The sequence below is a fragment of the Paramisgurnus dabryanus genome, chromosome 9 (assembly GCF_030506205.2).
Source record: "Paramisgurnus dabryanus chromosome 9, PD_genome_1.1, whole genome shotgun sequence".
Classification (NCBI taxonomy): domain Eukaryota; kingdom Metazoa; phylum Chordata; class Actinopteri; order Cypriniformes; family Cobitidae; genus Paramisgurnus; species Paramisgurnus dabryanus.
In genome coordinates, this window is record NC_133345.1 from 9,246,952 (window position 1) to 9,270,076 (window position 23,125).

At 37.0% G+C, this 23,125-nt stretch overlaps 3 protein-coding genes across 8 annotated transcripts in view; 1 reads left to right on the forward strand and 2 right to left on the reverse strand.

Annotated features, from left to right (window-relative positions):
- The window catches only part of st3gal4 (ST3 beta-galactoside alpha-2,3-sialyltransferase 4), a 43,181-nt gene extending 38,850 nt beyond the window's left edge, over positions 1–4,331 (reverse strand). For 5 of the 6 annotated variants that reach the window (XM_065279323.2, XM_065279322.2, XM_065279320.2 and 2 more), the window contains exon 1: positions 4,175–4,331. The gene's annotated coding sequence lies outside the window, so the exon portion shown is untranslated. Of the gene's footprint in view, positions 1–1,383; positions 1,742–4,174 lie in introns of those variants that run through there. The other variant, XM_065279319.2, reaches the window with a different exon arrangement.
- Positions 4,332–5,805: 1,474 nt separating this feature from the next.
- On the reverse strand, positions 5,806–11,691 carry tirap (toll-interleukin 1 receptor (TIR) domain containing adaptor protein). The gene is made up of 4 exons (XM_065282616.2): positions 10,833–11,691; positions 10,286–10,341; positions 9,420–10,034; positions 5,806–7,266 (listed from the first exon to the last, which is right to left on the reverse strand). The coding sequence occupies exons 2-4, from the start codon at positions 10,314–10,316 to the stop codon at positions 7,208–7,210; spliced, it is 705 nt and encodes a 234-aa protein (XP_065138688.1). The 5' UTR covers positions 10,317–10,341; positions 10,833–11,691; the 3' UTR covers positions 5,806–7,207.
- A 145-nt stretch (positions 11,692–11,836) lies between these two features.
- Positions 11,837–12,687, forward strand: gemin7 (gem (nuclear organelle) associated protein 7). Its single transcript, XM_065279326.2, has 2 exons — positions 11,837–11,943; positions 12,031–12,687. Exon 2 carries the CDS (start codon positions 12,043–12,045, stop codon positions 12,415–12,417), a length of 375 nt encoding a protein of 124 aa, XP_065135398.2. The 5' UTR covers positions 11,837–11,943; positions 12,031–12,042; the 3' UTR covers positions 12,418–12,687.
- Positions 12,688–23,125: the final 10,438 nt, after the last annotated feature.

A 23,125-nucleotide genomic window follows, 5' to 3' on the forward strand; every position in this document is an offset into this window, starting at 1 on the left:
CCTAAAATTTTCAGTTGGGGGCCACTGTGCTCCTAGTGAAAAAAATTAGTCTGGAGCCCTGTATATTAACTTTTTACCAAAAATCAAGCTCAATTTCAATTAATAGGTTTTGACCTAAATATATTATTTTAAAGGAATAGTTTACTCCACAAAGAACATGTTGTCAGTAATTCCTCATCCTCGTGTCGTTCCAAACCCTTAAAGGGATAGTTCACCCAAAAATGAAAATTCTGACATCAACCAAACCAATCATGAGCCCTATTCACTTCCATAGTAGAAAAAAAATACTAAGGAAGTGAATGGGGCTCAAAAACGGTTTGATTACAAACATTTCTCAAAAAATCTTCCTTCATGTTCATCAGAAAAAAAGAAATTATTAAATGTTTGTAACAACATGAGAGTGAGTAAATGATGACAGAATTTTCACTTTTGGGTGAACTACCCCTTTAAGACCTTTGTTCATCTTTGGACCATAAGTATAGATATTTTTTGGTGAAATCGGAGAGCTTTCTGACCCCCAGATTGACAGCAAGACAACACCCACATTCAAACATTGAAGACGGTAGGAGTTACGAGGTTTAACCATATAATTATAACATTATCATTAGTTAAATGTTTACAAAACCCACAGACAGATGTAAACAACATCTGACATATTTTGGTGTAGCACATGTCACCAAACCTTGTGACAGCGAGACCTCCAACTGGGATGCCTAATTACTGTACATCCCCAAAAAAACATCACTTAGTGCCCGAATACCAACAACAAACATTGAGCACAAACATTTTATTTTCAGTTATTTGCTATTAGTGGTTAACCTATGTCAGACCTCAACTATTCTGTAAAGTGTCACAGATTACCGAGCTGACTTATTTTCCTGTAACTTACACAAGTTGCTCGTCAGATGCAATGTTTTGCAATATTAAGACCATTACGTTACATTAAAGTGGAAAATGTACCGTTATACAGAGCGTTACTGTTAACTGTATGTTGACTATCAGGATGATCAGACTGCACTGCGATCTATGTACACTTTTGACATGAGTTTGACATTTAAACTTTCAACACACAAAAGGTTCACTAAGTGTTACTAAAAGTATAAATAACCTCTAGAGTGAAATATTAGCACTAAACAGAGGTAAACAGTTCTCTAAGTATTTGAAACCATGTGTCAAACTGTAGTGAATTGATAAACTGCAGTAAATATTTAACTGGGTATTTAACTACAATATACAATAATAAATGCAAAGTATACTCGAGTATTTTGTCATTAATCTGCGCTACAGTAGGTGTGTGGGTACAGCTAGGTTTTGAGACACCGTCCATGAGGTCTACCAAACGGGCTAAACTTTTCTCTGAAAATGAGACATAAATCAACTTACCAGAGTGCACTGATAAAAATATAGTACATAAAAACAAAAATATAATCCGTAAAATGAATGTGGATAGTCCCCCCCTATCCCCCCAGGTCCAGCGGGGGTTACAGTCACATCATATGAGCAGATGCACGAGCAAAGTTACGCGGATAAAGTGCGTTACGATAACGGCGTCTTCACTCTCCAAATGGGAGGCGCCGTTAGTCGACTTCCCTGATTTCAGTCTCTAAAACGACTCCTTAAATGACTGTCCTGAAGACAAACGGCTCTTTTTGGTACAAAAAAACATCCATTTCTTGCGCTCGACGTTTTTGAAGAGCCACCCAGAAGGGTCACATCCCTGTATCGCACAGGGTGTACCCTACACACTAACGTAGAGCTGCGCATGCGCGAAGTCTGCTTCAAAAGAAAAAGACGGGAGGTCAGTGAGGGTCGTGGTTTATGATTATTATTACAGTTTTGTTAAATACATTTAAAATGAGATTTTGCGTAAATGGTGATTTCAGTATACTTAAAACTTTAGAATAGTTGTATAGCAAGAAAATAAGTTTACACGAACTTCACAAAAATTCACATGAAAATACTGTTTAGGCTACTTTATTATTTACTGTAAATTGTACTGTATAGTATAATACTGTGGTGTTCCGAACATTGACATAAATATTACGGTTTAGCCTACTAAAGTTTATTGTCAATTCACTACTACATGCTTTAGTTAACATCAACAGTGTAGCAATTACTAGTACACTACGTTTTGCTCAGTTTACCACTGTAAACACTATAAGTATACATCTGTATTATTTCATGTGGGCTGTAGCCTACTCTAACAGCGCATTGCCTTTTCCTTGTCGCCCGCAGGATAGGATTACCTGTATTTGGTTTGCTTGGGGAAAAAACAAAACATGTTGTCATTTGCACAGGGTTAGACATCTAGGCAACTCTAGGAAGTACTTTAGGGAAATGCTTTTTAGAAATATGTAAATTAGGCCATCAAATTTATATCAAAATGAATGTGAAACCAACCTGACATTACTTAGCATTAACTTAGCCTAAAGCTATTTCTTAATTCTTTTTGTGATGTTGCCAAATTTGCAAATGATCTCATAATCATCATGTCCTTGTGTTGGTTATAGCTGTCCAGCATTATTAGTTAAAAATCTCTAAGCCTCAAGCATTCATGTACTGTTTGTATTGTATCTATTTTGATATTGCCTGTTTTTCTGCACTGCTGCATCCCGACCTGATTGTTCTTGTAATGTTTTCAATTAAGTTTATTTATGTAATGTTAAGCATGACTAGAGGCACAAATAAATGAGGGAATCAATCATCAGGGCTGTTTGCACCTCTTTGGATGCAGTTACTTCTGCACAAAGGGAACACATTTCAAAGCAGTTAACATTTAATTGTTAATAGTGCCCAATTAAAATAAACAGGCACAACAATAAATGCATTGTAATGAAAACAAAGGATAAAATAACAGATTTAAAGCAGATGATAGCTTTGAAAAAGATAGAAATTAATGTTTTAGAGTCATGCGGTTTGCTAATTTGAATGTACCATAGTCACATCAACAACAAAGTCACATTAGAAGAACAAAACATGGTCTGTAACCTATAAAATTACTACTAAATCAAAAAGCCACATCCTGCTGTAAGACTATAATGAACATGTTTTTGGCCTGTGGGAGGAAACTGGAGTACCCAGAGTAAACCCACACGGACACAGGGAGTACATACAAATTCCACATGAAAAACCACTTGACCTCTAGCCAGGGCTCAAACTGGGAGGCATCAGTGCTGCCCAAATAGCCACTGTTCGTCCCCCAGTATACATCAAATTAAAGGAAAACACCATGGTTTATCAATATTTTGCTATGTTCTTACCTCAATTTAGACAAACTTAGCACTTAGTTTCCAGCACTTGAGCTGACTACTCCCAATCTCGCTCAAACTTTTGTCAATATTATTGCGCCTGAGTTTGAAGTGCTGCAAACTAAGTGCTCGTCCTCCAAACAATATAGTTTACATTTTTTATCTGCTTAAAAAATCGCCACGTTTTATTTTGTGCCACCATACTTACTTGTGTAACTACTCATGCAACAGTCTTTAAATAGGGAAAACATTTGGTGGTTTCTAAATTCATCCCTGTTTGGATCCTAAGGAATGAATGGAGCTAGACTATAATGCTAACACATTCACGACGCGTTGTACAAAGATTAAGCGCACACATAAAAAAAAACAGAGATGTATTAATACGTCTAAGTTGAGGTAAGAATATAGTAAAATATTTAAAAACGGTTTTGTTTTCCTTTAAGACTGGATTTACATACTTTGTTATGATGGTTACAATCAAATATATTAATATAACCTTTTTTTAATTTACACTCCCATGCTGCATTAATAATGGATTTTTGTTTGATGCCTAAATTTTTTTTTTTTTAAAAACACATTTTAAATTCAAACAATATTTAGATGACAGACGGTAATACCACCACAAACCTCCAAGGGGCCCCGGACCCCCCGTTGAAGACCTATGTTTTACCGAATGTTTCTACCTTTATTGCTTTTTTGCAGTAAATGCACATGAAAAAAATATACTCTGCAGCCACATTCAAGCTTTTCACATGCACAGGTCCTGTATTATGTTGTAGTTGTGATGCTATTCAAATAATTCAGTGACTATGGTCATATATTTACATTTTAGGAGATTCTTCAGTCTTCCTCCTAGTCAATGTGCTTCACATGAAGTATATTCAAAGCAATAATACATTACAGAAGAACAAAGACAAATACTTTACCAAAACTTGAAATGACAAATTTCCATTATCCAGGCAAGTCCAATTGCATTATTAATAGAGGACACCTACCCTATATGAGCATTTAAACATTTTAGTGCTCTTGATATTCTTTCACAATGTTGAAACTATAGTTAATCTTCAAACCTTATAGATTAAACTGAAGTTTGGGCTTGGATGATATTGATTTCCTAAGTTAATAATTTTTTGATTTGTCACTGCCACTTAAACAAAGAAGAATGCTGTGTGGTTTGGCAAGGTTGCTTGGTAAGACTGGATGATTACATCAAGTTATTTGCGGCTGGGAAAAACAATTCCACTCAATATTATTCTGGGGTTTTCTTCCATACTGTTGGTCACAAATGAAATAATCAGTAGCTGTGGCTTCTTTTAGTTTTCTTTTTTAAATATATCATGTAAGCAGGGTGGATCTCTCTCTCTCTCCCCCTCTCTCTCTCATCTCTTGTCCTAAATTGACCCATGTTATCACAAAAGGACCGCGTGTGTTCAATGAACTGTGTGTTTTCGCTAAGCAGACAACAGAATTGTTCAATGGCTTTTATAGCCTTGTGCATACAACTTTCAAAAATAAACCCACTCATGTAGAACGGAGCAAAATATATATCCAATCTCGTCCAAATATATAACACTTAACGTTTTAAGAATCCTGATAGCCTATCGTTTGTTTATTATTCTTGATACATCTAAAGGCCCACTGAAGTGCCTTGAAATGTGCAGCAATGTTTGTGGTGACATCAGTTTACACTTTATTTGTTGGTTGACTTTTTTAGTGCATGGGCCAAACTGTAGGTTTTGAATCCTTATTTTTTCTGTATGAGAATTTTGGACCATATTATAGTTTACTCTATATTTATACTTAAAGAAAAAAGTTTAATTGTAATTCTAATGTGGGTTTAAAGGGGGACATATCATGAAAAATCTGACTTTTTTTCAGGTTTAAAGGTGCAGTGTGTAAATTATAGTGGCATCTAGTGGTGAGGTTGCGAATTGCAACCAAAGGCTTAGTCCACTGCTCACTCCTCGCTTTTGAAACGCATAGAGAAGCTATTGTAGCTGCCACCGGACAAACATGTCATCGTCGGAGACAACTTTGTGAAAAAAGTTTGTCCGTTAAGGGCTTCTGTAGAAACATGGGGCCACAAAATGGCGACATCTATGTAAGGGGACCCTCGGATTTAGATAAAAACGTCTCATTCTAAGGTAATAACAATTTATTATGAATAAACCCCCGATAATATATTTTTGTTTATTATTTTGCATTTCTGTCAAGTGATCCTTTTAAAAATTACACACTGCACCTTTAAATGCTATAATTGGGTCCCAAGTGCTTCTATCAACCTAGAAAATGTGAAAAAGAACAACCAAGTAATTTAGTTTTAGTAAACCATTCTCTGCAAGCATGTGAAAAATAGCTCATTGAAATTGGCTCCCCTTGTGATGTCAGAAGGGGATAATACCGCCCCTTTATCTGCACTATTCAACCACGGCACTGCCATTTAGTACAGAGATCACCTCATTTGCATTTTAATAGACAACCTAAAATGGCAAATTTTTGCTCACACTAGTGCATACATATATCTATATGGTATTTTGAGCTAAAACTTGACTTATGTATTCTGAGGACACTAAAGATTTATTTTACATCTTAAAAAACAGTCCCCTTTAAAGGTCTCTGACTTTTGATACCACTCTATGTACATATACAAGACACAAAACTAACATTATAGCAGTCTTTCATACAGTCAGTTTATTATTAAATCCGGAATAATCTTGTTTAATCCCCCAACAATTTAGCTCTTTCTATTTCTCTCAAATCTACTGATGCAAGGCTTTGCAATAATGCACATGCTTAACTCTAATTTTGGCTGTGTAACTGCAGGGCAGTTCGTTGCAGAATAACAAAATACAATAGTCTTCTATGATGATCCAAATTGAGAAAAGCGATGGATGGAAGATGGATTTAAGCAATTCAATGTTGGCTTTTATGACACAATATTGAGGCATATTTGCCAGCGGGAATTATTACAAATACCATGTTGTTTGCCCAGAAAATTTAATCTTGCTTTTGCAACCAGACCAACCGTTGTATTTTTTTTTTTTTTTTTTTTTTTTTTGGTGTCCCAGTGGTTCACATGGCACATCTAACTGTGGCTTAAGGCCCTTCTAAACCACTGCAATGCTATGAGTCATCTGGCACAGAATGGAGCATAAATGGCACCAGACAGAAAGCCAAGATCATCATGACCTCTAAAGCAATCAATAATCTGCATACTGTATAATACTGATGTGATTATGCATTACAGTTAACATAATTATTGCTATGTAATTGATACTTGCAGTGCCTTTACTACACTGCTTGAAAAATTGAGAGAAGATTAACGCGTTATCAAAACCATGTTGTTAAAATCAGTTGTTGCTTGTAGGTTGTGTTATATAAGTCTTAATCTGACTATGACCCAAAATCAGAACGGATAGCATACGCTCCATCATGCTTGATCTTATGACTTTCTATCCGTGCCTATATATTACACAAAAAAAAACTAAATTCTTAACCTCTCAAGTAGGATAAACTAAATAAAATAATATTGTTTACATCTCAAACAATACTGACAATATTAATTTACCACGCACACCCACATCACATTATAAGAAACATAAATATTTACAAAATATGTGCCAGTTTAAAAGTGCACTCATTGGGCCTTATTCTATGCATAACATGCGTATACGTTTTACATAAAACAAAATGATTGCATTTGGTTGAATGTGACTCAGAACTTAGGATTTCTTGACTCATGTGAGTGTATGTGTTTACTTATATTTGTTTATATGTAAACTTTATTTATGAGGGAAAATTACCTTTATATAGTGTGTGGGAATGTTACAATACAACTTGGCTCGTGTGGATGTCACTTCCTGGAAGTGAATATTATTTTCATTGTGGTCTAAGATACAATGAACTTAACTTAATCTTGACACTTAAAAGTAAATGACATCTTTATTTTGACGCTCTTCTCAGTTATCTGACTGAGACACATTGCAGGACTCTTCCTTCTCAAGGCGTTCCGTTAAGTCTGTTAAAAAAGGAAAAAGCGTCTATTACTAACCAACATTAAAATGGAAAATTCTGTCATCCTTAATTTAAGTGATCGCATGTATATATATTAAAACATTGATTGTAGTTGTTTCCTTTTGATACTTTTTTAACTACATACACTGACCTGTACCTCAGTTCTCACTGAGGCTGTACCCTTTAAAAAAAGTACAATCCATTTAAGTACCACAGAGGTACATATTGGTACCAAATGTATACATATCTGCACCTAATGGTTAGGACCTTTTTAAAGTGACAGCTGGGGTACACTGTACAAATTTGCTGTAGTTTGCCAGTAACTTACTGTAGATTTAAATGTATGTAAACTAATCAGGATTACAATTACAGGTGAAACAATTACATACTTGCCAATAGCCTCATTACGGCTGCTCATTTCTGTGCGTTTCAGCAGTATGTTTGGGCACCAAATACAGTGGTGAATAACTCCCATAATTATATTAAAATCATAATTTAGTTTTGGAAGTATAGAATTTACCATGCAGCTGCTTTACAGAAAGTTATAAAACATTTCAAAAATTTGGTGTAAGTTTGTTTATCGTTATTAATAATAATAATAATAATAATCACAATTACAAGGTGAATAATCTAACAATTATGATTTTTGTCATAATCGTGCAGCCCTTCGTACATATGTTAACCATTGTAGGGTTTTTGTGTTAAGCCAGATAAGCAAAACTCATTCAAGATGCAAATCTTAAGGCCCGGTTTCACAAACAAGACTTAAGCCTACTGTGCATGCTTGTTTTGTATTGCATTGCATACCAGTATTGTTTTTTCTTAGATAAATATAAAAGCTACCTAAATTTCCTTATTTAACAAAGGCCTAACCCTGGCTCAATCTAAACTCTGTCTGTGAAACCAGGTTTTAGGGGCGGTTTCCCGGACAGGGATTAGACTATTCCTAAACTAAATTAAACGAAAGAGCTGTCCAAACTTAAAACAACTTAACTTAGGCGTCACCCCACCCTATTGAGTTAAATCTACACTCTTGGAGCTTTTAAACGATATACAGTGTGTCATGATTAGTTAAGAATTCACATGCAAACATTGAAGTAAATGTAGGTGTCCTGCTGGCGGGACAGTGACATTTAGCAGGATATAAATGTTTTGAGGCGCACTCTCTTCGTAAATGAATCAATTACTCTCCCTACATAATTTATTTTATAAAACACTATTCTAGAGGCTTAGACCTTTCCAAAAAGATATAGTTTGTAGTGATAGATTAAAATTTACATCAACAATATTGTGTAAAGTAAATCCTGTGTTGATCTATGGAAATAGATAATAGTGCAGGTTTGAATTTTGGGTTACTCGGTAGGTAAATACTAACTGAATTGTTATTTCTGGATAAAGTACTATAACTACACTCCTAACGGATATGGTAATTTGAATTTGTTTTGTATTATCCTATTCAGGGCAGTTTCCCAGACAGAGTTTAGATTAATCCAGGACAAGGCCTTAGTTATATTTAATTTTTTTTTACTTACAAACCTTACAAAAAACAATACTGGTGTTCATCTTGAGACAAAACAATGACACTAATGTATGTTTAAGGCAGGGTGCATGATCTCTAAAAGCCAATGTTGACATTTAAAATCACCTAAACAAACACGCCCGTACCCCAATAGAATCTAGACCTTCTTTTGATAGACCCGCCCGACATATATGCAACCCAGGCATGATGTTGGTTAGTAGACACGCCCCTTACTGCTGATTGGCTACAAGTGTGTTTTGGTACTCGGCCCAAATCCTTTTTGCAAAGTGTTTTTCAAAAATCATGCACCCCGCCTTTAAGATATGTAAGTAAAAGATGTTTTTAAATGAAGGCAGCTCAAACATGGATAAGGATAAACTAGGATAAGCTGCTCCTATATGTGTTATTTTTATTAATTTCGTATTCATTCTGAGTTCAAATAAATAAAAGGGGCATTAGATGTGTTGTCCTTAACTAGACAAGATGTGTTATTTTACCACATTCGTTTTAAGAGTGTATATACCTGTAATAGACAACTTCCAAAATTACAACTTCGCTGCATAAACTCCCTGCGTGTAAAACCAACACTTGACCATTCATTCGGTTTGTAAATAAAATATACAAAATGATCTACTTACAATTTAGTACAGTGTTGTAGATCTGAATGTAGCCAAACTCTTTGTTCCTATTTAAATCCACACTAAAAACAAAGCGCAGTTCCTGTGGGAGCTCAGTTCTTGGTAAATTTAGTATAGTGGGGATGATCCTCTGTGACATTGGCCCTTCAGACAGGGCCTGGTGCATCTGGTACGAGCAAAAGTCATCCGTTAGGAAGTTTGGGGTGAAAAGTAACACCCAGCAGTGGCTGTTATGCAAAGCCTGCAGTAGCTCTGTGAACACAGCTCCACCTAGTGAACAATCTCTTTCATGCAGGTAACAGCGCAGACCTTTTGAAGGGTCTTCTAGAAAGGATGCCAAACCTTGTGCTTGTTCGATGTCTTTATCACTGTGACACAAACAAACGTCGTATCTGAGAGTTGAACGGAAGGTTGAGAAAAGAACAGTGGGCAGAGGTTTTTCTGAGGTGGCTGACTGGGACTTTGAGGATGTGCAAGACTCCCTTAATGAGCTGGGTGTGTAGTCAGAGTTTCCAGATGAGCAGCTGGAACTGCTTATAGATGGGATGTCTCTCTGAGAGCGTTTACATTGGTCCAAATTATTTCTTTGTTTCCCAAAATGTTGACGAAACCAGCCTGATTGAGCAAAGACATGATGTGTTTACCCTTATGTAATACGTATGTAGGTGAATTTGACATATTTACAGATTTTATGAACAGTAGGCTTACGTTATTGTACATCAAGGACTACTTCTAAGGTTATAAAGATTTTAAAATGTTCTAGTAGTGGTACCAAGGCAAAACTCTGTTTATTAATTCATAACATTTAATAACTCAGATGTTAATCTACTATGACAGTCAGACATAAAGTGCTGGAAAAAACGTACCCATAATGCCGCTGACACGGTTTTCCTCCATACTGCTCCATTATTTCAAGGATAAACTACATAAGACACAGGCGCACAATGTGAATCCTTAAAAAGTAGTGGTTGCTTTAAACTTTTTAATTTCAAAGTAATTTCAACCTTTTTTTATTGACTAGTGATGATTTTCTGTAATTTAAAAAAATAAAGTTGAATTAGCTTAATTTGTTTTAACTGTATTTTATAAGTTACAGCAAATCCTTACTAGTTAATAGTTGAAATTATTTGAAAATTTAAGGCAACCAGAATCTCATACTGTATACATACGTACAACTTAGTAAATAAATAAATAGGGACACTAGTTGTGTCATGCAGTCATAAGTGACCTACTGTTTCCACTGGAGTCAGACTGTTGTCTGTTCCACTTTTCTTTGAACCACTTTCATTTTTATAAGTCTGAATAATAATGTATTTATGTTTATTACAAAGTAGATTGCAAGTTAATCCCTTATTTTAACAGCTACTTAATTGTAATTGCATGATGTAATGGTGTAAGAATATTTGTACTTACAGTTATTTTAAGATGAGAACAGAAAACCGGTCATCTGAAAGTGCCGGTGCAGAAACTAGCATTAAATAATTGAGGAAGTTCAAACAAGGAGAAGTGATGTGTCATTATGCAAACAGAAATGATAAATGAACCTTGTATCCGCCTGAAAAACTGTAATAAGAATTAAAAATAGAAAAGAAATTAGAGAAAGCAGAAGTGTATATAATATCTTTATTACTGTTCTTCTATTTCACTTGATGTACCATTTATTGTTTTAAAGTATCAATGATATCTATATTGAAACATTTTAGTAAAATAAAGTTTATAGCATCAAACTACATGCCTGTTAGGCCTGTCAATTGCTTTAAGAAGAAAGGTTGGGGTCAAATTGAATGTTTAAAAGATCAACATAAGCACATATTGAGAATCCAAAGCATATGTATTTTATAGAGATACTACAATAGTATGTGATTTGACAAATAGGCCACAATGCAAAATTGTATAAGGCAAATACATTGTGTATATACATTTTTAGCAAAAATATTATTTTATTTTATTAACTTCATAATGAACAATCTTTTACCATTCATGAATAAATACCATGATATAACCATATAGCAATCGTTTATTGTTAGACTTTTCAATGGTTCTGAACTTCTGCCACATTATTATCACTTTTTTAATGATCCAATTTATACAATATAGACGGTGTCATGGGTTCGGCAGACTTTATATACATAAATTAACTGTTTATTTTGGTTTCAACAAGTAATAGCCAAGTTGACATTAAAATAATTGTAAGCCTGTGAATAAATAAAACTCCCACTGTCTCATAAACCAATGGGTCTACATTTAGTCGTACTTACATTTAAATAGCACTAAACTATTAAAAAATATATCTATATAAAATAAAAACAGTAAATGTACTTTTTAAATAGTCAAGTTGATGAATCTGCCCATAATGTAGAATATAACAAACACATAAAATAAATCTAACTTGAATTTGCGATCGATGACTTTTATTTTGAAAATTCTAAAAGGCATTTCCGCCTTAGCATCATGCGCTCATACAATGCTATAAAAATGAATATGTGCTGCTTATGCATCAACTTAAACGCTTTTACGCAGTGAGGTGTGTAGTAACAGCTGCAACATTTGTATTTCATTGATGTTTTTTGTCATCTCAAACATGTTAAATAAGTATAATTTTTTTAAACAGGCAGTTGAACTCATGAGTCTGAAAGCTCCGGTTGGTGTGCTGCGGTTGCCCAAGGGCCCTGACCCGAACAGCCGCGGGTTCGACCGAAACTCGGCACGGTTCATCGCTCTGTGCCCAACATCAATCTCATCTTCATCCTCCGAGTCTAAAGAGGAGCAACGAGTGCGATCAGAGCTGCGGGAGAGGTTTTTACGGACACTGTTAGTGATGACTGACAAGCCCGTTCAGTTCAACATGCACGAAAAGGTGCAGGTCCATGCGAGGTTCGGAGCCTCGGATATAGACGTCCTAAATTTTCAAGTTTCTAATTTGGAGACTCCTCTAGGTGTTCAGAAAGAAGCGCTGCTGAGGTGCCAGGATGTAATTTCATGTTCATTTGAACTGTGAAAAGTTGTTGAATTGACGCTAGAGGGCGGTAGAAGAGCACAGTGGAAATCAGGATTGGACATCAATGCAGTTTTGCAATTGTATATACTTTGACTTCATGAGCAAATGAGCTTCTTTCATCAAAATAAAGTTTAGCTTCTTTAAGATCAAATAGTATGTTTTGGTCTGAGTGTATTGGTTTTAATGTTGCAGGTTGTAATATACATTTGCAATGTTAGGAAGTTTTATTATGATGTGTTAATATATTAAAGTGCCCTTTATCAATCTGGAGCTGAACATCATCTGTCTTGTTGTTCAGCACAGAATGCCTGTGAATGGAGTGAGAGTGCTTATGTACATAAGCTTAAGTAGCCTACAGCATTTGCAAGGCCTCATGGCATTGGCTTCTGAGCTTTGTAGGGGTTGTGAAGGGATACGGCCAAATCTTGCAACATTTTAGATTTGGGGAAAGCGCTCATCCGGTGAGATTTTGGCCATAGCTGTATCCCATTTAGCCACAGTTTTTGTGGGAACAGTAGATGCAGACAAAAGCGCACTCCTCAGTAGGTGCTTCTTTTGAATAAGTGAGTACTTAAGCTTCAAAAAGTACGTTCTTTGTAGTGATGGGAGAAACGAAGCTTTTCGAAGCTTATTTAAATTAAATAAATAAAAAAGTATATTGTGTTTTTAGTTTTATTTATGGCAAACAAATCATTAAAACGAACTCCCTTTTTAATTATTCACACTTTTGTCTATAATCATCTGTCTATAAACAAAAAGTAGACAAAATTGTAGTGTTATTAGTTAGAAGGATGAATGTTTTATAAACTTTTACAATAAAACTGACCCGAGTTCACCTTGTAGTCATTTGTGATCAACTCCCCCTAGTGGTGAATCCTCGGATTTTCGAAACCGTAATGACGTAATGAAGCCTCGTTTCCTAAAATCGCGTGACAAGAGCCGTTTCTCAATGTCAAGGAAGGATCCTCGGAAGCTAGAATTTCGAGGACGCTACATCATCAACGTCCGTCGAAGGACTGTTCCAATGTCGAGGATCCTCGAAATTTCAACCAAGGACTGAGTCCTTCGTTTGAGAAATATCCCATATAAAGGAAAGGATGCAAATTTTTATATTTCGCGCTCTTCACGCGCTGAAATCACCCACAATCCTATGCGTGCAGCACCGAAAGCAGACCTTTCAATCACGCAATGACGTAATGAAGTGCACTTGCTAGCCTGTTCCATTTAACGTGTTCTCCGAATGCTTAAAAGGAGCCTCGCCTAGCCTCTGAAGGAAGTGACTTTTAAGGACTCGTCCTGCCAAGGAAGTATCCTTGACATTGAGAAACGGCTATTGGTCAGTTTGAAACAAGCTCCGAACCAATGATTCGAAACAAAAGATTCGTAAATGTTTCGAAGCCTCATGAAGCGTGCTTCGAAATAGCCCATCACTAGTTCTTTGTAGTCTAGTAAATTTTTGTAGTCTTCTAACTGACATCCTTGCCTGGGTTGCGTATCTGTGGGGCCGGTCTATCAAGAGAAGGTCCAGATTCTATTGGGAAAAGGGGTGTGTTTGTTTAGGTGATTTCAAATATTATCATTGGCTTTCAGAGATCATGGACCCTGCTTTTAAAGTAACCCATTTTTTCAACATTTGACCCATCAATGGCTTAAAACAACCCAGCAAATGTTAAATTACAACCAAATAGGATGAATTCATCCCTTTTTGACCCACTGCTGGGTTGAAAATAAGCTAACTTTTTTTAGGGTATACCAGTGTCGCATCACATAACACAGTCTCACCCCATGGCGTCAATATTTGACGACACTTGACCATGCGTCAATATGTTGACGCGGAGGGTATACCATTCGCGTCATTTTTTGACGAACTGGGGACTTCAATACTATTATGTCCGTTGCATTCTCTTTCCTATTTTCTTACCATTTTCGCGTCGGTTTAGGGTTAGATTACGCAAAATTAAACAGTGTACGCAAAATTAAACAGTGTCACCTGGCGTTGGGGTTAGAGTTAGGTTTGGGTAGGGATGTCATTATGTAAATCTAACCCTAAACCGACGCGAAAATGGTAAGAAAATAGGAAAGAGAATGCAACGGACTTAATAGTATTGAAGTCCCCAGTTCGTCAAAAAATGACGCGAAAGGTATACCCTCCGCGTCAACATATTGACGCATGGTCAAGTGTCGTCAAATATTGACGCCATGGGGTGAGACTCCTATCCCATGGGCTAATGGGATAAAGTGTCCATTAAATGCACACTTCAGAATCCAGCCGAAAGAAGTAGGTCATCCGCGTACTGTACACTGAAAAAAAAGATTTACTTAAAAATATAGTGCGTCATTTTTGCATCCGTTTTATTTTTACGAATTGTTTTCATGCAATTGCTTAAAATTTCAAGTAAAACTTAATTAAAAAGTGGAAGCAAAAATTATGCACTTTATTTTTTAAAGTAAACCCACCTTATTATTTTTACAGTGTATTTAAAAGAGCAGAATACCGATACAGAACAGGTTAAAAGTTCTTGTTCTAAACTAGGACTTCAAATAAAAAATAAAAAAAACTAGTTCAAATTGCTCAGATCTTGTGCATCTGCAGAAAAATACAGTTTGAGTGCCAACATTTAGGGTCCAGGATGGGAACTTTATATTATACCTACACACTTAAAAAAAAAACGATCCTAAAACAGTCATAAACTACACTCTCAGAAATAAAGGTACAAAAGTTGTCATTGGGACAGTACCTTTTTAAATCTCCTATTATGTGCCATTTTGGTACAGATTTGTACTTTTGAGGTACTGATATGCATATTTAAGGTACAAAGTATACTTTTTAAAAATGATCCACCCCAGAAAAAACCTTTGTGCCTTCTTGCACATTTTTTTTTTCGAGAGAGTATTAAAACTTAAATATTTGAGTAAAGGTTCTTTGGGAAACAAAAATGATTTTCATATGGCATTGCTTTAAAGAGGCCTTTATAAAAACATTTCTTTTTAAAAGTACTTATGACATTGGAATGCAGATGTACTTTTTTTGCCAACAATTATGAACTTCTAATTTTGTTTGTAATCTCTTATCTTTCAGGAAGAAAAGTTTATCAAGTATACAAACACATCTAAATGACTTGCGTATTGTTCAAAGTTAATTGAAAACACTCTTTGTAAGTCAGCAACCCACTGTTGCATGAATGGCCCATCGTGATTTCAGTGTTTCCCCCAAAACTCATATTAGTCATCCATTTGTGTCCAGAAAACGTTTTCCCGGGGCACAGGACTTTACGTTTGTCGTTGTTATTCCTCTAATGGAAGAGAGAACATCAGTGACATTCAATCTTCTTAAAAGCTATGAGGTTGTTTACCAAAGCCAGAGTTTTATTAGAATATCATTAGACATTGTTCATTCGCTGTCCCTTTGTTATACAAGTTGCCCTGGCAGAGCATTTGTGGGCGATGACTCATGCCTGCTGCTCCTGAAATACTAAAGAGAGAAAGATCCTGTTCTGTCGTCAGAGCTTGCAGTGATTCAATCAGGAAGCTTACAAGGACATGCAATGTTAATTTCATATTTTAAATCATGAACCGTACCTGCTCCAGTCATTTGACTCACCTGGTAGCCCCGAGTAATCATGTTTCGGGTTCTTTGCCCGCTTACGTAGGATTGCATTCAATCGGTTTCATTCAGTTTGAACGTTTCAGTGATTCCAACAAAGTACAAATGAAGGACTGCATCATGCCACGAGTCTGTGGCCTGTTGGTCATTTCTCATAGTACTTAATGTAATGCTCTTATATTCAGCTCTGCATGTGAGGCAATAAACAATTCAGATTTTTAACTGCAAGTGTAGGGGTGAGCGGGGCACAACCTAACACGGGGTTAATACCTTTTACACAGGGTTTAACAAGGTTTTTTTTGGCCTTTTCTCTCACTTTCAGAAGACCTCTCCCTCAAATTTGTGGACAATTTTGCTGTGTTTTTGTTACTAAACAAAGACTGTGTTGGCAGCATGAAAACACACTACTTCATCATGTTTTTTGATTTGTGTATGTGAGTGACCAAATCCAGTCGTAGGGCGCCCTCACATCATACTTAACTGGACCGAACCGTACCCGAGGATGATTGTCCTCACTCCTGTGCTTGTCTGCACTCAAAACACTTTATGATCTGTACACGAGTACCCCTAGTTTATGGCTTATAAGTTGTGTTTAAAATCATGCACGCTTTATTAAATAAGATTTAAAAGCATATTAGGAGCAGTCTGCTCTCCAATCACTCTTGAGATGCTTTAATGTCATAATCCGATTAATCCTTGCCGCGGGCATGATTTCAAACACCTCTGTTATCTGGGGTCGTTTGGGATGCAGTGACGTCCGGCTGTATGTATTTTGTGCTGCACATATCGAAGTGTTTTAAAGTTTCACATTTCAAATCACAATCAAATCAAAGCGTCCCCGAGACCACCCTTGCAAAGCGTACAGCAGGTGTGCATAAGCGTACTGCACCCTGGTATATTAGGGCCTGTTTACACCAGGGTGAAAACGTAAAAATATTTTATCTGATGTGCCTTTCGTTTACACGGTGACAGCGTTGTTGAGTCTTAAAAACGCAAAAAAGTAAAACCACCCTCCAGAGTGGAAATCTTAAAAACGATTTACCCTCGCATTCCCGTCTAAAGGGTAAAAACGCAAAAGTCTGCTCACGTCGCGTACGCATTTACGTCAAAGGTATACGCCAGTTCAAGAAAATAACAACAAACATGTCGGATTATTTTTCCATACGTCAGACCTTCAAGTTGCCATAGCAGCTCTGATAAAGCTCTGGTACAAGACTCTTTCCAGCAGTTGTACGAAATATTCACAGGTAATATTGCTAATCAGAGACGACACATTCATTACCTCAATCAAACTGTTGGGAGGCAAACCAGACGGCTTTGGACAAGACCTGCCCTGCGTTCCAGTTAGTTTTTTATGACCTTCCCTCGCTAACTTCCCTCAGTCTCGTTCACTCGGATGTACGTCATTGCTTACGTTGTACGAGTGCCCACTACTGCTGAAACACTTGAAGTAGGTTCCAATGGATCGCCCTAATCCCTTGATCAAATGGAAAGTGGAGACCGCCCCCTCCATGTGCATAGCACGAGTTGCTGAAGTGACAACACAATCGTGATGCATTGTGGGATATGGAGCTGCCTGAAGTGTACATATGAAGTAGACTTGCTCCCCTGGTCAAAATCGAGGGAGCGAGGGTCTGTCCATACAAACTTCCCTCGTCCACTTAACAAAGTGGAACGCACTTTAAAATGGCGACAGGGATTCCCCCGAGGGGAAGTGTTTAGGGAAGTTCGCGAGTGCGTGTCTAAAACTGGAGTGGAACGCACCCCTGGGAGAACAAGGAAGAGGGTTGTATGCAGGCTCGTCGACTTGGTGGTGTTGTGTGTCAGTGCTTCACATTGCTGGAGTGCATACTACATCGAATATCACACACTTTTGTGTCACCATATGCATGCAGATTTCCTCCTTAAAACGCTCGTATAAACGTGGAATAAAAAGCGATAACGCAACGCCACTTTTGCGTTTTCTTTTCAGATCGTTTCTGTGTAAACATAGCCTTAGGGAGCAACCACACAATCAATCAAAGCCAATCAAATCATACGGTTCACATAATGTTAGTACACACTTATATTATCTTAATCACTTTCTGTTGTCTAAAACAAAGCAGTATTTTGAAAAAAATGTCAACAACTTATACCAACTGTTAGCTAGGCTTGAAAATATTTTATTATAATCCCTGTTCCTGGTTGTCACCTGTCCTGCAGATCTCATTCAACATCAGTCAAACACAACTGAACCTGCTAATCAAGTTGTTCAGGGCTACCTTAAAATTAGAGGCAGGTGTGTTGGAGTAGGTTTGAAACTAAACTAAACGGGACAGGTTCCTTCAAGGAACAGGGCTGAAGACGTTTAAAGTAACCATGAAATTGAAATTAATTTTTAATGGAATATTGTAGTATATTTTTTATACTGATGTGTGGGGGGCAGGGCTTTGAACCAGATTTTTCCCAGTTGGTTCATTCCGAACAGAAACAGTATTTTAACGTTTCTGGTTTTCAGTTCAACCCTAAAATTGACGTTCCTGAACCAGTTAGAACAAAAAAAATATAAAGTTCCCGCTCCGGTTAATAACGTTCCATGTCAGCTGTGGGACATACAAATAAGTAGGCTGATCATTTGGACATTAAACTTAAATGATTAGTCTTTTTCTTAAGTCTTATCTTGTCATCAAACATTAAAAAAGTTTACATTATGTAAGCGGCATAATTGTAATTCTGACATGCCTACATTTGTTGAGTGCACTTAAACACGCGCACACACACAGACGGAGAAGGAATTCCAAACGGCACTTTGGTAAAAAGATGCAGGATAAACAGTCGATCCATATAAAGTGAAAATTACGTTGTTTTTCAGTGCTTTATTCCCAAATGTATTTTTAAGGACCACATGAGTATGAGTAGCGCAACTCTCTCTCAGGTTTATAATCAAGAGTTGTGATCTTTGAAGGGCATAGGGATAATCACATTTAATTGGAGTTGGAGTGGACACATTCAATCACATGTGCGTCTGTGCGTACAGAAAATTGCTCACTTTAGCGCCTTTTTGTGGTTAATGTTTTAAAATCACTTAAGTGTTAACATTTGGAAGCCTTTGAAACACATGCAAATGATCAACTTTCACCCTATTTAAATTTGAGTATTAATCCGGGAATCGCAAGCAAGCTGAACCGTGGGTCGTGATCTGTACGGATCACCGTTCAGCTGCGATCCGTTACACCAATAATTAGTATTAAAAACATATTGAGAAACTTAAGACTACAATATTTACCTCTTATGATTGAGCATTAGATACTTGGGGGTTGAGTAGGCTACTTGATGGTGGCAGTCTTCTCATTTCTCATACGAGTCAACGACGACCGGAAGTGAACTTCACAGTGTATTGCACAGAAATCTTGTAGATGAACAAAAAATAATGGTATCAACCCATTACCATTATTTTAAATAAACGATTCTGTTCCGCAACATAAATTTTTTGTTAATTTCTGGTTTCGTTTCTGTTCCTTGCAAAACATGAAAAGTTTCTGCTTTTCGTTCCATGAACCGGTTCAAAGCCTTGGTGGGGAGAACCCCAAGGACAAACGCACGCAGGCTCTTGAGATTATTATGTGAAACAAAACAATATCCAATCAGAAAGCGAGAAGATGGAAGACAGAAGCAGGCATGGCACATCACAAAGTGAAGTTGATGCAAAGTGAACTTGTACAGACCATGTTCCTGCTGTCTCCACGACTGCACCCAAACCCTTTTGTTTTCCTTGATTTTTCTGTGAAAATCATTCTAAACACTATCATTGAAATTTCTTCTTGCATATCATCCGCCATCCTTATTCTGAAGTCTCACAAGATTTTGCAGGATTTCCTGTGTTCACTGTCAAGACTCTGGTTGAAAATCTGTTAGTGTGTGGTGTGCTGTCTTTGACACATCATGGCACACCACACACTATAGGAGCAAAACGGTTAAATCTAGGATTTTTTATCCTTATGTTTGTGGTCTATCACATTTTGAAAATCTTATAAGATGTAAAAAAAAAACTGTTGGTGTGTACCTGGCATAAAGGGGAAAACGGCCAGATTATCTTGTGTCGTGTGTACCTGGCTTTAGCCATCAGGTGTACAACAATAATGAAAGTAAACTACGTAAATTTAATTAGTAGAAATGAAACGCTAATTATAATATCTGAATAATTGAGTACAATTATGTTTCGCCATACCATGCGTTAAGTTGTAACATTTGCACTCTTTTTTTAGATTGATCAAAATATTTTTATTTTGTTGCCTAGATTACAGCTTGCACAAAATGTATATCTTATAAATTTGTACAAAGTACAAAAAATAGTAAGTCTTATAGACTGCAGCCGCCTGGTTTCCAACAAAAAAAAAAAAAACATTCCTACGACAGTCTGTTTGTATCAGCGATGGTACAAAAATCTGCCCTGTCCAGCGCCATTGGCCAGCAGGAAGCACATTCCAGTCCGTCCTGTTTGCGGCCCTCTCTCTCTTCCTGCCAGGCGCAGAAACATGTCTGTGATAACTTACAAAAATACATCACACAGGCTCTTAATCATGGCCCGCTGGTGCCCCCGCAGCCTCTCTCTGAACCATCTCATATTAAGAACCAGCAGGTAAAAGATTTCTGCTCATCGTCGAAAGAGACGACCGGTAATGCGGTCCCAGGCCTTCTGCAGCATTGATGGCCTATATCTACAGGATACAGTGGCATCAGGTGATCAATGTGAAATCTGTTTTTAAACCTTTATCACATTCACCGTCATCTGTTATCAGTTGCATATTTCTGTCGCCCTGCGTCTGACCTTTAGTTATCAGCTGGCATTGTTAAAAATCCATCTATTTGTGTATTTGGAATTCATCTCAGTTTGTGAGCAGCATGTGAATGTATTAAAATAGCACTGAACGTTTTCCTGCCTGCGAATATCCCACCTGATACCTGTGTTTGGCTACACCTAGATCACAATAGGTGACTAAGAACAGTCCTGAGTTTTCATGAAAGCTGAGAAATGTGGATACATTGATCGCAATCCTGCCATGAAATCTCAGTTTGGGGCTTTAAAAGAGATCATTGTGTATGGTAACAAATGCATTATGGTTTGGATCGAAAGCAATGCACTTCTAAACATCAGTAATGTTTAGTTTAGGCCGGAGAGGTCGGCCCCATCAATTTGGGATGTTTACAGCTATCTGCCCATTGTGAAGGCCAGGGGCCGCCTGAGTCACCCTCGACCCAGCCGTGCTAAGGTTTGTTTAACTTGCTTTCAAGGAATTTTGGAGCCTCTCCAATGATTGTGAATGCATACAAGTTAATGTCTATGTAGCACTGTAGACAATTCAAAGATTGTGAAGTTCGAAGATAAAATTCTGGCGAAAATGTCGGCACTTTTAAACCACTTTAGGTTTTTCGTCAATAAGGGGCAGGGGACCAATAATGATACTTGGCTTAGCAAGCACCAGTTAAAGTATTTGTCCTTTCCAATGGTGTTTGTTGTTGACCCAGGTGAAGACTGGGTGGATCTCACGGCCTCCGTCTAGCCAGGAAGGACTGGACACGAAGGGAGATTCTAATTATAATGAGATGAGAGATAACTGCTTTTATCTGAATCAAAGCGGAGGGTCTCTCCCCACACCCCTCAGGGATTAAACACAGGAAGATTACGCTAATGACCGACTGTGTTGGTTTAGATGGCATTAAACTGTGTCTTATGGGGAAGGTCACTTAACTGTTCTCCCACGCATTATCCCCGATTAGAACATGATAAGTGTCTGAAAGCTAAAAAAATTTGCTACAGAGGATCTGTCTGGATCAGCTTGATCTCACGAGAATTTGTACATATTTTACAAATTGGCTAATTGGTATGAATTAATATAAAGAGAATCGTGCACAACATAAAACTTCCAGTTCTTAGGAAGCTAATAAAGTTAAGTTATTCGAATAAAGTACTTACAGTTATCAACTGTATTGTGTCTTGTTTTCTTTCTGGTTGAAAAGAGCGGCATTGTAAGTCACCAGCATTGTTTACATGTTTACAAGACAATGGTGTAGTGAAAAACATGACGTTTGAGTTCATGAAAAAGTTCAGTGACATACACCAACGCGGTCACAAAATCTGTGTTTACTGTTTATGATGTTTCCGTGAAGATGAATAAATACGTTGTATTACGCATGCCAGGCCAGTAGATGGCGATTTTACTTTTTAAAGGAACACTACACGGCTGTGCTCATATGTATTCGTCTACAGAGCATTAAATATTCATTATGAAAAATTAACCATGGCTTTACTACGGTTAAAACTAAAAAACCATGATTAAAATTGCTTGATGCTTTCGCCGTCTTGATTTAACGCGCCCTAACAAAAATTAACCGTGGTTTAATTGTGGTAAAAGTGTAGTAACCATGTTTTTTGGTGTATTGATTACTGTAGTAAAATCATGGTAACCAGAAAATAACCATGGCTATGACAATCATAGTTTTCAAAAACCATAGTAAACCATGGTTGGTGTTTTAAAACCATGGTTTTGCTGATAGTAATCAATACACAAAAAAACATGGTTACTACACTTTTACTACAATAAAACCATGGTTAATTTTCATAAGAAGCGTTAAATCAAGATGGCGAAAGCATCAAGCAATTTTGTTTAAGGGACGATGAGGTAGGTTTATTACTACAATTGACACTGGAGCAATTTTCTTTTTTAACTTTGTTGTAGACGTGTTAATAAACTCAGTATCTTGAGCAGGACAAACACAGCAACCGCCATTGTTGTTTGGGTTATACTCAGTATGACTATGGACTGAATTAAAGAGCAACTATTGTCCGATGCATGATTTTACATTTACTTTGGTGTGTGATTGTGCATTAGTACATGTTAATGATATGCAAATGATACATACCTCAAAGTAAAAACTGAAGCGAGTTATCGTCTCCAACGTAAATCTATTTTCTTGGATTACAACACACGTTTACTTCCTGGGCCTGTTGAAGTGGACAAGACCGACATTATCATGATTTATCCCGCTTTGGACTCAGCCTGTAAGTTAACTCCTGTCAGCATTGCATTGTAGGGGTGGGAATCTCTAGGCACCTCACGATTCGAT